Source organism: Ranitomeya imitator, chromosome 8 (assembly GCF_032444005.1).
Source record: "Ranitomeya imitator isolate aRanImi1 chromosome 8, aRanImi1.pri, whole genome shotgun sequence".
Taxonomy (NCBI): Eukaryota; Metazoa; Chordata; class Amphibia; order Anura; family Dendrobatidae; genus Ranitomeya; species Ranitomeya imitator.
In genome coordinates this window covers 121,273,177-121,287,380 of record NC_091289.1, presented here as the reverse complement: position 1 = coordinate 121,287,380, position 14,204 = coordinate 121,273,177, and the positions used below count along the sequence as shown (strand labels likewise).

The 14,204-nt window shown below is 45.3% G+C and overlaps 1 protein-coding gene across 2 annotated transcripts in view; it reads right to left on the bottom strand.

Moving 5' to 3' along the window:
- Window positions 1-14,204, bottom strand: part of STXBP3 (syntaxin binding protein 3) — a 97,348-nt gene that overhangs the window by 43,266 nt on the left and 39,878 nt on the right. For both annotated transcript variants that reach the window (XM_069737314.1, XM_069737316.1), the window contains 3 exons: window positions 13,156-13,260; window positions 1,506-1,563; window positions 1,244-1,309 (listed from right to left, as the gene is read on the bottom strand). In XM_069737314.1, coding sequence (XP_069593415.1) covers window positions 1,244-1,309; window positions 1,506-1,563; window positions 13,156-13,260 — 229 coding nt within the window. The remainder of the gene's footprint in view (window positions 1-1,243; window positions 1,310-1,505; window positions 1,564-13,155; window positions 13,261-14,204) is intronic.

Sequence of the window (14,204 nt, the reverse complement as noted above, 5' to 3'; positions counted from 1 at the left end):
CAGGTCCGACGAAACAGGAAGCGAAGGAAGCGCATAGGAGCGCCTAGGAAGAACGCTGCAGAAGAAGCCCTCACAGCCCCCCCACTCCTGCAATGGATCCAGCTTCAGGTTAGAGGGGGGGGCTGTATAAGGGATGGTGCAGGCACCCTAGCTCCCATCTTCCCTTCAGGGGATGAGGAGAGGGACCATCCACCTCCTTCCATCACCGTAGTCTTAGCATTGGTGATGCAGTGGGGTCTGCACGGACTGCACATATGCACCTGTACAGCCTAGGGTTTCAATACCTTAGGATGGTCAGGGCAGAGTCCGGCATCTTGTCCCACGTTGAGGGAGAGGGTACGTGGAGGCGACACTCCATGTGCTCGCCCGTTGTTGGTTTGGGGAGATCGGACCCCTTCAAAAGGGTCCGTCACCCCTGTCTTGTCTTCATGGTGAAAAAAAAAAAAAAAAAAAAAGAAGAGGTCTGGAAAAACCCAGACATGTGCCTCCTAAAGACACTAAGCATGAACTGGGCTCCCCTGCGGCCAGTGGTGTCAGGGTGTATACGGTGGAGGAGGAGCTAGACTTTTTAATGTTTTATTAGTGTCAGCCTCCTGGAACACACATTTTTTTGTCCTCAGAATTTTGTTCTTTGCTTGGTTTTTGCAGAACAGAGTATTTCAAGGTTTTTTCAGCATTTTTCACCCATTGAAAGTAATGGTTGGTGAAAAAATGCAGAAAACCGCAATTATCAGTTTTTACTGATTTACTGTGCGAAAACCATATTAAATAGAATGATTTTTTTTTCTGTCACTAAACTTTTTCAGCATGCGCAAGAGAAAATGTAGCATTGTAAAAACACAGCAAAAGACGCAAGAAAAAACAAGCAAAACCTGCTTTTTTCTGCAACTTTACTGCCAAGAGAGCAAGTTTTGCTGCAGAAAAAAAAAACCAGTAAAACACCACGTGTGAACATAGCCTAAACCTATATACCCAAATCCCTTACTACAGACAATAGAAAGCAATCAATATAATAAAGTGTATTGTGTGGAAAATAAACGAATATTGCACAGCCCTTCACTTCAGAAGACACGGATACTAACCTTTCATAGCATAATGCACTTCATAATGGCACATAATATAATTTAGCCTTAAATCACTCACATAGAAATGACATTCACATACTGTTAGCCACATAATGTACCTGGCCACCCTCAGCTGCACGACGTCAGCAGCTGTACGAAGCACAGTAATGGCTTCTTACCTTGCTGATTTGTTTCCGTATATGAGGCATTTTTTTCATCAAACTGGATAAGTTGCCGATGCTTATCTGTATAAAAGAATTTAAGTCAGAAGAAATTACACAGGGGTGCAAAAATAAAAATAAGGCTCAAGTAAAAGTTAGTGTAGGTGAAACTGAAATTTCCAACAGACAAATATAAAAACAGCAGAATATCTGTAGTTCTAATATTTCATAAGTAAAATACTGTAATATAATTCTCGACATTTATTATATTATTTATTACCTTTCCTTCTGTTTGTTTTTTACTGGAAGAGATTTCTTTAAGAAGTTTAGGGATTTCTCTGTAAGAAATAAATAAATATAGAATATTAGAATTCACAGAAAACACTGGCTGCTTCTCATCTCCGCTAAAACTAGAAAACAGCTTGAAGAGGGCTTCTCCAGGAATGGAAGAAACATTACAAAAATGTCATCTACTATATAATTGTCTAAGGGTCACTTCCGTCTTTGTCTGTCCTGTCACGGATATTCATTGGTCGCGGCCTCTGTCTGTCATGGAATCCAAGTCAGCAACGGGCACAGTCCGGCGGCAACATGGCTGCTCCTTCCTCCCCGCAGTCAGTGCCCGCTCCGTACTCCCCTCCAGTCAGCACTCACACAGGGTTAATGGCAGCGTTGACCGCGGTGTAACTCGGTTAATGCTGCTATTAACCCTGTGTGACCAAGTTTTTACTATTGATGCGGCCTATGCAGCATCAATAGTAAAAAGATCTAATGTTAAAAATAATTTAAAAAATTAAAAAAATAGTTATATACTCACCTTCTGGCGCCTTTCCCGCTCCTCGCGACGCCCTGGTGACCGCTCCATGCATTGCAGTCTCACGAGATGACGATGTAGCGGTCTCGCGAGACCGCTACGTCATCATCTCGCGAGACCGCAATGCACTCTTCAGACCGGAGCGCGCGAGGAGCGTCAGTAACCGCTTCGATCCAGGGACCAACGGAGGGTGAGTATATAACTATTTTTTATTTTAATTCTTTTTTTTTTTTTTTAACAGGGATATGGTGCCCACATTGCTATATACTGCGTGGGCTGTGCAATATATTACGTGGGCTGTGCAATATATTACGTGGGCTGTGCAATATACGCTGGGCAATGTACTGCGCGGGCTGGGCAATGTACTACGTGGACATGCATATTCTAGAATACCCGATGCGTTAGAATCGGGCCACCATCTAGTGTTAAATAAAACCCTAAATACCCTTAATTGTAAATCACTCTTGGTTTCTCTAGAGAGGTGGTCATTTAGCACATTAAAATGGCAGCTGTCTTGTTACAATGGCAGAAATCAATCTAGGAATATTAATAGGACAGTATAATGGGAGCATGTGCAGCAAAGAGCTCTGTACCAAACCCTCCTGTGTAGGAAAACGTGGATATTCTGATCTAACACTTTAGAGAACATTAGTGCTGAGGTAAGAAGAGGCTGCTCGCACTGCTGGCCACCATATGTATCTGATCTAATACTGAAAATACCAGGAGTGTGGAGATAAGAAGATGCTGCTCACAATGCTGGCCACCATATGTATCTGATCTAATACTGAAGATACCAGGAGTATTAATAATAATAATATTATTATTATTCATTATTATTATCATTCATTTTATTTATATAGCGCCAACATATTCCGCAGCGCTTTACAAATTATAGAGGGGACTTGTACAGACAATAGACATTACAGCATAACAGAAATCACAGTTCAAAACAGAATACCAGGAGGAATGAGGGCCCTGCTCGCAAGCTTACAAACTATGAGGAAAAGGGGAGACACGAGAGGTGGATGGTAACAATTGCTATAGTTATTCGGACCGGCCATAGTGTAAGGCTCAGGTGTTCATGTAAAGCTGCATGAACCAGTTGACTGCCTAAGTATGTAGCAGTACAGACACAGAGGGCTAATACTGCATAAAATGTATGAGAACATGTTGCAAGGAACCCGATTATGTTTTTTTTTTTTTTTTGAATGGGCCAGACAGGGATAGTTAGGTTAATGCGTTGAGGCGGTAGGCCAATCTGTACAAATGAGTTTTTAGGGCACGCTTAAAACTGTGGGGATTGGGGATTAATCGTATTAACCTGGGGATGGGAGGAGTGCTCAGTCAGTAAGCTAACATAGAAATGACAGAAAAACGACTGGCACATCCAAACTAGTGTGAATAGGTGCATACCAGGAGCAGCTACCTCCATACACAATATACAAAAAAAGGTTGCACTCTATCGTGCCAAAGCACATTTGGACAGGGAGGTCAGAGACCCATCAGTTTTAATGAGACCACCTTGACGATGGTTGATGGGCTCACACTATTTGATCAAATTCTGTGCAAAGCGTCTCTCAAATATTTTCCTAATGTTCCAAAGCCATTTTGCTATTCATATTTCATGTATTCCATATTAGACATGCTTTGGCACGATAGAGTGCAACCTTTTTTTGTATATTGTATATGGAGGTAGCTGCTCCTGGTATGCACCTATTCACACTAGTTTGGATGTGCCAATCGTTTTTCTGTCATTTCTATATTAACATGCTAGGATAGGTTTGATGTACATTTTGATGTGCTGAAGTAATTTGCCTCTTTGATAAAATAAGCAAGCATTATTTACTAAAAGTAATTGAAGTCTATTCATAATTACATTGTTTTTTCTATTCCTGGAGAACCCATTTAAGGCTGCAATGTACATACTTGAACCATGTGTGAAGCACTCTGGTATCAGGAGGCTGACACTAAGGCTATGTTCCCACTCTGAATTGTTGGTGAGTTTTTAACGCTACAGAATTTCCACACCTAAATTGTGTTACTTGCCGACTTTCATGGTGTTTTTCCATTGCAGTTTGTCGCTGCATTTTTTGTCTTTTTGGTGTGTCATGTTTTAAATAAAGCTTTGTTTTTGACACTTCCTGCTATTTGGCTTTGAAAAAACTGTATATACTTAGGTGCAGATTATATGCATTTTATTATATACTATATACTTCTGCATCTAATGCAAGTCAATGGGGAACATTTGCACAGAAAACTCAGTGTACCTGCAAGAGGGCAGTATACAGTGAGAAGAAAAAAAAAAAAAAAAAAAAAGGTACAGTGGGCATGAGGTTTATTTAAATCCCATATCTGCTCTAATGGAGTTGTAAGACGCTGCGTTTTTGAAGCAGCAAAAGTAAGTAACGTCCAAAGATGCACCAAAAGTTCATTGTGGGAACATAGCCCAAGAATTAAAAATGTCAACTCCTCTCCTGCAGACTACGCCCACCTGCAGACACTGCACTACACCAGCTAGTGGGAAAGCAGTAGGATATGTATACCAGAAACACTAGGTCACAAAGGAAAGAAGGATTACAGACATCCTGTCAGGGCCATAATCTGTGACCCCCCAGAGTTCTACTCCAGTGATATGTACTGCCGAGATCACCGAATGATAGATATCGGCCCATCAGAGAATGTGAGGTACCTCGGTCATGGCGCCTGACCATGGGTACCTGCTAGAGGATTGACATATGGCACAGCCGTGGCATTATCCAATTGAATTCGGATGGGGTGACCCGCCAGAAGGCAGTAGACCTGCTGTAGGATTAGCCGTACTGTTCGGATCCCCAGAGTAATGATCGGGAGAAGAAGACTGGCATTGGTAGTCACTAATAACCATTGAACCGGGAGAAAGGTCCTGGATGAGGAAGGAGCTTATAGACTAATTGACTTGCTAAAAACGAACGGAGTGAAGGAAACGGCTTCCATTGTAGTCACCATTTTTGTTTTTTTCAGAACCCTCCTAGCGAATCGAATGAAATGTGATCAAAAGTGCGCGAGCTCCCTGTTGCAGGGCCACGACCTTGTCTCGAGGGAGAATTACCATCCTTCTGGAAGTGTGCAGGATCATCCTCAAAAAAGGATCTGCTGGGTTGGAAATGAGGAAAACTTGTCTACGTTTAGCTGCCAGCCCAGGTGAGAGGGTGTCGCAAGTGATATAGCCGACTCAGTGTAGTCCTGGAAGAGCGGCTAGAAAGTCGACCAAATAGGGAAGGACGACCATGCTTCTAGAGTGCAAGAGTAACATGACAACCGCCATGACCCTTGCGAATACTCTGGGTGTGGTAGCCAGGCCGAAGGGAAAGGTCGTGACTTGAAAATGCTGTTTGCGAATGGAAACGCTAAGGAATTTTTGAAGAGGGGAAAAATAGGAATGTGAGGGAAAGCATCCCGAATGTCGAAGGATGCCAGGAACTCCACCTTTTTCTGTTGAAGTAATGGCTGAGCGGAGGAACTCCATCCGAAGAAGAAGGACCCTGTCAAAGGTCCAGGGTCGGTTTTACTTTTCATCCCCCCTTTTTGGAACCAAGATCCCTTAGATCTAGACTGTCCTGGACAACCCTTCCACTGCTGGTTGGGTCTGTAGGAAACATACGATCCCTTGTTAGTCTCCCGCTCAGAAGATTGGATTGGCCAGCTGTACTGTCTTCGGGAAGAGGTTACTGGTGTGAATCAAAGTAGTTAGGGTCTCCGACCAGGAGACTATTGCTCAAGCAACCCATGCGGCGGCTAAGGAAGGGCAGAGCGCTGAACCCGAAGCCGCAAGACGGAACAAACCAGATTTGCTATCTGCCAGTCCGTGGTATTTTTAATTGAAGATACATCAGGCAGGAATACATCAGGCAGGAATACTGGTAGGTATACCACAAGAGATTCTACCCGGTTAATCTGCCAAGTGGCAGAATGCGCGGCTGCATCCAGCAGGTCAGGAAAAAAGCCGTCTCTTGCCCTCGCCGCTCTCTTGACGGTGCAGAGTAGAAAATTAGGAACCCTCAATCCACCATCCTCTTAACAGGGAAGTAGAAAGGGAGCGTCCGAATTCTTGCATCATCTGCTAAATAGTGGAGATTTAAAGGCGGATGCTCGGACGCCAAACAAAAGGGTGCCTCTGTACATCCACAGAGTTTAGGTCCCTGGGTGAACAGGGCAGGTTGTCTGGCATTAGGCCTGGATGCAGAAGAGGATACATGGAGGCTACACTCCATGTGCTCGTCTGTTGATGGTATGGGGAGATCGGTGCCCTTTAAGGGACCCGTCGCCCTTAAAAATCAGACCAGGTATGGCATCCCAAGTAGAGGCTTCTGTCCAGTGAATCGCTCGTCAATTTGGTTGATGATATAAATAGACGAGTCCATCCTTTTCTGAAGCTCTGGCAATCCAAGGCAATATCCGATCCATATTCAGAGCCTTGTTTCAGCAAATCATAGGGGAGAGAGATCAGGAAATGAAACTTCCGTTTTCTAGATGCCTGTACGTTTCTAGAATACTTGCGGCCCCTGCTAGCCGACGGCTCCCATGTAGGAGAGGGACCATGTATATCGGTCCTGCGAGCACTCCGAGCCAGGGGGTTCATGGAGGGATTCAATCTCTTGGTCAGAGAAACCATGGATTGTGGATAGTGACAAAGTCCACTGAGGGGGACTAGGTACTCTGGGATAAACTGGGATCAGAGGCAGAGGGCTCCTGAGCTCATTTAGGGTGACCAACTTCAGATTGTGCCCTTAAGACCAGTGAATACTAGTCATGCGCCTTTAAAGACTAGGGAACACAGGTTGTGCGCCTTTAAGAGGAGGGCATACTGGTCATGTGCCTTTAAGACCATGGCATGCTGGTCATGTGCCTTTAAGACCAGGGCATGCTGGTCAGGTACTTCCTTACCCGGGTACTGATCTAGTCGTTGTGCCCTTTTAATGCAAAAACCGTTGTCCCTGTGTGTGAGCTGGCCGGGTGGACCAAGATGGCCACCGGGAGTTGCAGAGGTGGTAAGATCTCGCAGAGAGCGAGAAGCGCCAATTCGGGGGGTGGAGCCACAGACACGATGTGGGCGGAGCCTCGAGACATCCATGAATAGGCCCAAGTCGAATGCCTAAATTTTTGCAGCCGGCGGGGGCGATACCAGGGGTAGAAGTGAGGGGCGTTGTAGTGGCAGGTGAGAAGCGCCAGAAAAGCAGACGGAGCCGCCTTAGCGCACCATAGTGCGGGTGCGGCTTCCGGGAGAGATCGGTGCCCTTGAAGGGACCCGTCGCCCCCAAGAATCAGCCCAGGCCTGGCATCCCACATCGCAGGAGAGGATACGGAGAGGCGACACTCTCCGTGCTCGCCTGTTGATGGTTCGGGGAGATCGGAACCTTGAAAGGATCCGTCGCCCCATTCGTCTGCGGCCTACAAATCGGCCGAAGCCAGGGGCTACATTTTTGCAGCAGGCCGGAGCGTTACTTCAGGGAGGTGGGCCACAGGGAAGTGGCTGAGGCTGCCTGTGAGCATGTGAATATCCCACTGCAGAGGCCCACCACTGACTGGATCCACTCACCATGGGTGCGCGTCCTGGCATGAAGCCGCCACGGATGACTGGGTTTCAGCGCCGAGGAAAGCGCGCACTGTGCTGTTCTGCTGCAGGTCAGGTATTGCAGCGTGGACGGTGCAGGGATAAACCTCAATCCATCATCCATTTGTTAGGGAGGTGGAGAGAAACTGTCCGCCTCCTTGTGCCATCCACTTTTACAGTGGTGGGACAGTGGGGGCTGCTCGGACGCCATAGAGAGGGGCCTCTGTACATCCACGGAGTTCAGTCCCCGGGTGGACAGGGCCAGTTGTCCGGCATTAGGCCTGGCTGGGGAAGAGGGTACGTGGAGGCGACACTCCATGTGCTTGTCCGTTCAGGTTGCGGGGAGATCGGTGCCCTTGAAGGGACCCGACGCCCCTAAGAATCAGCCCAGGCTTGGCTTCCCACGTCGCAGGAGAGGATACGGAGAGGCGACACTCTCCGTGCTCACCTGTTGATGGTTCGGGGAGATCGGAACCTTGAAAGGATCCGTCGCCCCATTCGTCCGTGGAAAACAAAATCGAAAATCAAAAATGTAAAAAAGGTAAAAATAAAATAAAGAGTTTTGGGTCTGAATAGCAGACCCGTCCGTGTGCCTCTTAAGGACACTAAGCCAGAACTGGTTAGCTGAGAGCCAGCAGGAGGGTGTATAGTGCAGGGAAGGAGCTAAGTTTTTTTGTATCACTTAGTGTCAGCCTCTTAGTGGTAGCAGCATACACCCATGGTCTGTGCCCCCACGGTCTGTGTCCCCCAATGAGGCGAAGGAGAAATGAGAGTTATGTTGGGCTGGTTTTAGTGGATCTCCATAGAGCGAGTGGGAGGGGGTCTACCGTATCTCCACCTGCAGTGTCCTGACAGGACCTGTGTGATGTCGAGATCATGTGATCAATCACATGATGGAGGAGTCACATGGTCTGGGATTAAATGGCCAGAGCTTCCAATGCTCAGTGGGAGCCTGGAGAGAGAACACTCTAGGAAGGTGTGTGCTCAATCTGAACCGTGGACATTGCTGCCTGTGAAAGGGCTGACCCCCGCTAGGAAAAGGACAGTGTTTTTTGGGCCGTGCTTACTTTCCCAGCTTGGTTTATGCTGCTACAATAAACCAAGCCTTTTCTTAAAGAGATAGTGTTCCAGTTATACCTCTGTGTCCAGCCGAGTGAACTGCTCTACCATAAATGACATTTAAAAAATATATATATAAAAAAACAACACAAACTGAAAGGAATGGACATCTGGTTGCTACAGGGAGCACCTGAAACGAAAAATGAAAGTACTGCTCGCAAATGGTAGAATCATGAGATACGTCCGGGATCCCCAGATCAATGTCCAAGGTGTCCCAAGTTTGACATACAATACCTGAGAGTGGATATCAGTCTGAAAGTACCACTCTCCACAGAACAGCCATTTTTTCCTGACAGACAGCAAAGCAGACTAATTGCCTATTCCTGGAAAATAAACACGGATGGTTTGCTCAGAGTACTGCCCTATGTCACTACCTCACAAATGCTTGACTGGAAGTAAACTGGATCACCCAGCATTGTACCTCACTTTGGAGAAGTGACAGAGAACCAACGTGTGCTCAGTAGGAGAACTTCTGTTGACTTCAAGAGCTTGGAATTGAGTACCGGAGGGAGACTCCTTTTTATTCCAGTCTTCTGGTTTCAAAGAACCGGGAGAAACAAACGATCTGTATGGACTAAGGGACATGGGAGACAACACTGATGGGGACTGGACATATGGGAGTCCTGTTTTTACCTAGATGAGTCCATCTCTAACTGCCAGGAAAAACCTTTGCCTTGCAAGCAACAGTGGTAGCCCCAGGGAAGGAGGCACTGTCACGGTTGGAGAAAATTTGGTCTATGGTACAGCAGAAAAAAAAGGGATGAGAATCCATGGACTTAGCAGGCATTTTGCAGTCTTAAGACATTTGGGGCAAGAGAAAAAAAAAAAAAAAAAAAAAAAAAAAAAAAAATCACACAGGTAGGGAAAAACGAAGATTTCCCTGAAATGTAGAAGGGTCATGTCACATACCAAAAGGAAACACAAGTTAGAGGTAGGAGTCCTTTATGACCAGGCATAAGAACTCCCCTAACGCCACTGCAAAGCAAAGACAGACATATCTAGAAGACATGCTTCAGGCTCCAAATGAAAGGGACCCACTCTGGAGGAACACAAAGCAAAGAAATTGAGAAAGTGAACACTTCGTATTCTCTGACCCAGACATCCAGAACTCTACGAAGAAAAGGTTAGGATAAAGTGCAGAAAGCCTTAGAGACTGAGATAGTATTAGGGCTGAATGTGAGAACTGAGCCAGCCCACTCAAGATGGACGCTTCATCAGGAAAACAATGCATCTGCCAGTCAAGACAAAAAAAAGGGAGGCCATGTCCGCAAGGGAAGAGGCTCTATTGAGAGAGGAAGTACAAGATACAGAAAGTCAGCAGGAAAAGAGGATATGAGGTGACCCCACAATGGGCCATCTGGGAACGCCTGTTCCAAAATAAAAAAAAAATAAAAAAGACTTGACGACTGTAGAAAGCCTCTGTGTGTGTTACACTTCTGCATCCATCAACAGAGGAAAAATGAATGGCTCAGTGAGGCTGTCACCCATGTTCCTCAATTAGAGGAATGGTTCCTGCTAGTGATGAGCGTACGTGCTCGGATAATGTCTTATCAGAGTATGCTCGGGTGTTATCTGAGCATCTGGGAGGGCTCATATATTATGTTTGAGTCCCCGTGGCTGCATGATTTGCGCCTGTTAGATAGGCTGAACACATGTGGGAATTGTCCATTTGTTAGGCAAACCCCACATGTCTTGAGGCTGTCTAACAGCTACAAATAATGCAGCTACAGGGACGCAAACAAAATATACAAGCACTCTCAGATGCTCAGCACGCTCGAATAAGACATTATCAGAGCACATTCGCTCATCACTAGTCTCTGCTAAGATTGGGAAATTAGAAGCCAAAAGGAAGTTACCCTCCACCATCAGAAAAACTGGAGCAAGGCTACTTGGACTGCTTGAGGGCTCCGCCAAACAGAGGTATGAACGCTAGCTGGTGGAGAAGCACCCTAGGAAGCTTGCTGGACTTGCCAAACTAAGAGGCCTCCATTGGTAGGTCTGACTCACTTCAGGATGTTGTCTGACTTGCCTGTGCAATACACCACATTGAGAGGTCTCTCATTTTGACTCACTGTGGAAATGGTCAGAGACCAACAGGTTCGCTTGCATGTTACACCATGCGGAGAGATCTCTACTTGTAGGTCTGACTCCTTCTTGGAAGAGAGTTTAGACTAATGCCGCCACTTTAAATATATCAGTAGCAAGTAAAAAAAAATGCTTTCCTTATTTAGCAAGATAATCTTTATTGCAAAAAAAAAAAAAAACCCACAGTGAGAGACAAACAGTAAAAAAAAGCACCTAAAAACAGTTAAGACAGTGTGGTTCACATAGGGTATATTTGGCATGTACAAATGTATATATAAATTACTACATCCAATACATCCAGTAAACAAGTACATAACGATGTTAGAATAATTTTACAGGGCATAAGTAAGGAGAGCCAAAAGAACATCTCATTTATGCTGCTAGATATAAGTTGCCAACACTAAGGTAGAGGCAAAAAGACCCCTGTAGGGCAGCAAGAAGTAAGTTGACAAGTGTAGCTCAAAGATACAGACCATGTGCCATAATATTAAGTGGAACCACAATGCCCAGCACCCTAACGTGCGTTTCGCGTGTAGCTTCGTCCTTCTTGGAAGTGGTCAGAGTACAGTCTGGTTTGGTTGCACTTAAGTCATACTGAAAGACTTCTGCTAATGGCTTTGCTTCTCTGGGAAGAGATCAGATTACCATCTGGTTCGCTCGCGTGATACCTCATACTGAGGGGTCTCAGCTCGTATGTCTCATTCCACAGTCTGGTCCACTTGCTTGATAAAGTATACTGGGTCTCAATTTCATGTTCTGAGTCATTTTGAAAAGTGGTCAGAGGACTTTCTGGTTTGCTTGCACTATACAGAGATCTGTCTAGATGGGTCTGCCTCACCCTGGAAAATGATCAAACTGACATCTGGATGGCTCGCACGATACAGCACATACAGATATCTCTACTGGTGGGTCTGAGCCGCTCTAGAAAGTGGTCAGAGTAGCAAGGACCGCAGATGAGATTGAGCGTTTGTCTATGACAGCAACCATGGACTGGGACACTTTAGATAGCGCAGCCATCAATTGGGGTTGGTGGTTGCGCTAATTTAATTCATGAAGAGGGTAAGATGTGGTTTTGTGACGGGCCACAGGGGGCTTCTCAGCAAGTGGCACTGGAGGGGAAGGGCGCAGGTCACAACTGGCTGCCCCGGCACACATATGCAATTGCATGAGGTGAAGGCAGAGTGGGTAAAACAGAAAGGCTGGTGTGCAGCTTTCCGTGGAGTCAGACATGAAATAGACAGTGAAGAGATATAGATGGCGTCATGAGGGGGCAAGTGCTGCCGGGGGATCCACTAGTAATGGTTTGAGCAGACACACAGGCCTAACCTGCCCTGTAATGTTGGGGAGAATGGCTGAGTCTACTCTCTTGTTTATGGTCGGACAGAGGTTACTTCCTCTGTCAGGCTTGTAAGGGGAGAGATGTTGGTGCCTAGAGGGAAAGAAATAGGTGGAACAAGCTAGAGTGAGGGAGTCTTGTTGGCTGATGGAAAGGGGATGTAACCTGCCAGGAGTCAGCTAGGCCGCAGCTGAAAGAGGACCAAAATACAGTCTCTCCCATCCCCCACGCAGGTCCAAGACCTGTGATGGGGAAGCAGGAGCTGTAGTGGCACAGGGGCCTATAGACGGTTCTGGATGGAAGAGGGACGTGCAGACTGCTGCGGGTTGGCAGACGAAGAGTGTCGACATGTGTCACAGTACGGAGAATGCAGGAAATTTTGAAAGGAGCCACAGCAACGTGGAATGACTGGAAAGTATGCTCAGCTGTCCTAAAGAGATCTTGTCTTGAGGTTCTCAAAGCCCTCAATTCAACGCGCCACAATCTGGGTGGCTAGCCAGCAAGAGTCAAAAGGCAAAGACCATCCGATGTGGCAGCTGATTGCGTACAACATCCAGAAATGTAGTCTTTCCAACCAGAAAAGAGAGAATACAGTTTGACCACTACAGCACTGTTCTCTCCGATGACAGTGGTATAACAGGGTGGTCCATCCCGTTGGTTCCATACCCAAATAGACAAGAGAAAGAAATCAGAATAATGCAGCAAAAAGGTAGAAGCATGTCTCGTGTCTGCCTCTAATGTGACACTGGGCTAATTGGTTTAGTTCTATGTTTGCAGGTGGGTGTAAGTCCGCATGGAAGGAGCTGACTTTCGTAATTTATTGCGTCAGATGTACCCCATTGTTCTTATGTCCCCAAAACAGATGACCAATCGAAGGTATTAATAAGTAATACATGTGTGGAAGAAAAAAAAAAAAACCATATCTGCAACAAAATATTTTTTGTTTAGCGGCAGATCAGGTAAGGAGCTTATACCATCGTACTTACTCCAAGACGACAGCAATGTGTCTGTGACGGATCTTTGCCCATAGTTCATCAGACTCATCTAAACGACCTTCCTTCTCTTTAGATGCAGTGCTGTCTGGCTTATATCTATCAGAAAACAAAGCAATTAATTTCACAATTTGTACCATTTGGAAAACGCCAGGGAAAGATGAAGAAAACATGTCAGAAAAAAAACAAAACACCATAATCACAGTATGTAGAGCATTGTAACTCTTACATTAGAATTTCTTAATAAATTTGCCAAATTAGATCCTGTAGAACTGAACTATGAGCCAATCTAATATCACTGGTACTCGATCTCCTGGTTGTGTATGCTTTTCAGTAATTAGTTATAGATTGTCAAAAATCTAACATTTTATGTTGACGATTTTAAATAATTTAACAATAGCAATCGGTGTGAGAAACCCTTTAGTTACAGAAAACTTCTGGCAGGACATAGTGCCATGCCAAGTTCTGATTGGCGAGGATCTGGGAGAGGAGACACCCTGAGCACACAGAAGCACAGGGGCGCTAACCTGAACACTGTGCCCTTTGATTCTTGCTCCATTCCACTCTGCCCAAGGTGGTGGGTATAGCAGGGTTATGGCTCATCACCACCTCAGTGACCAGGCCAAATTGTTCACAGCTGACCATTGTCACATTATGTCGCAATAACTCTGGACTGTGTGAACACATGGCAGTGATTGTGATTTTTCAGAACACATTATAGCTTTATGATGGTGGCGAATTTAGGTCGACATGTTTTGATTTAGTTTTCAGAAATGTTATGCTGATAATCCAGATAGTCACACCACACAAACTAGTTACTAAAATCTGATTAATTTCTTTGAAGAATTTCTGCTTAGATTTAAAAATTAACATCCTAACAAATAAAGGAGCATTTTACAGCTGGTGCTGATGTATCGCAGACCTGAGGAAAATGTTATTTTTTTTAAGGGATCTATTCAATTTTGAAGTGACTTTGGGAGGACCTACAGTTACGTTCATAAATATTTGGACAGAGACAACATTTTCCTAATTTTGGTTATAGA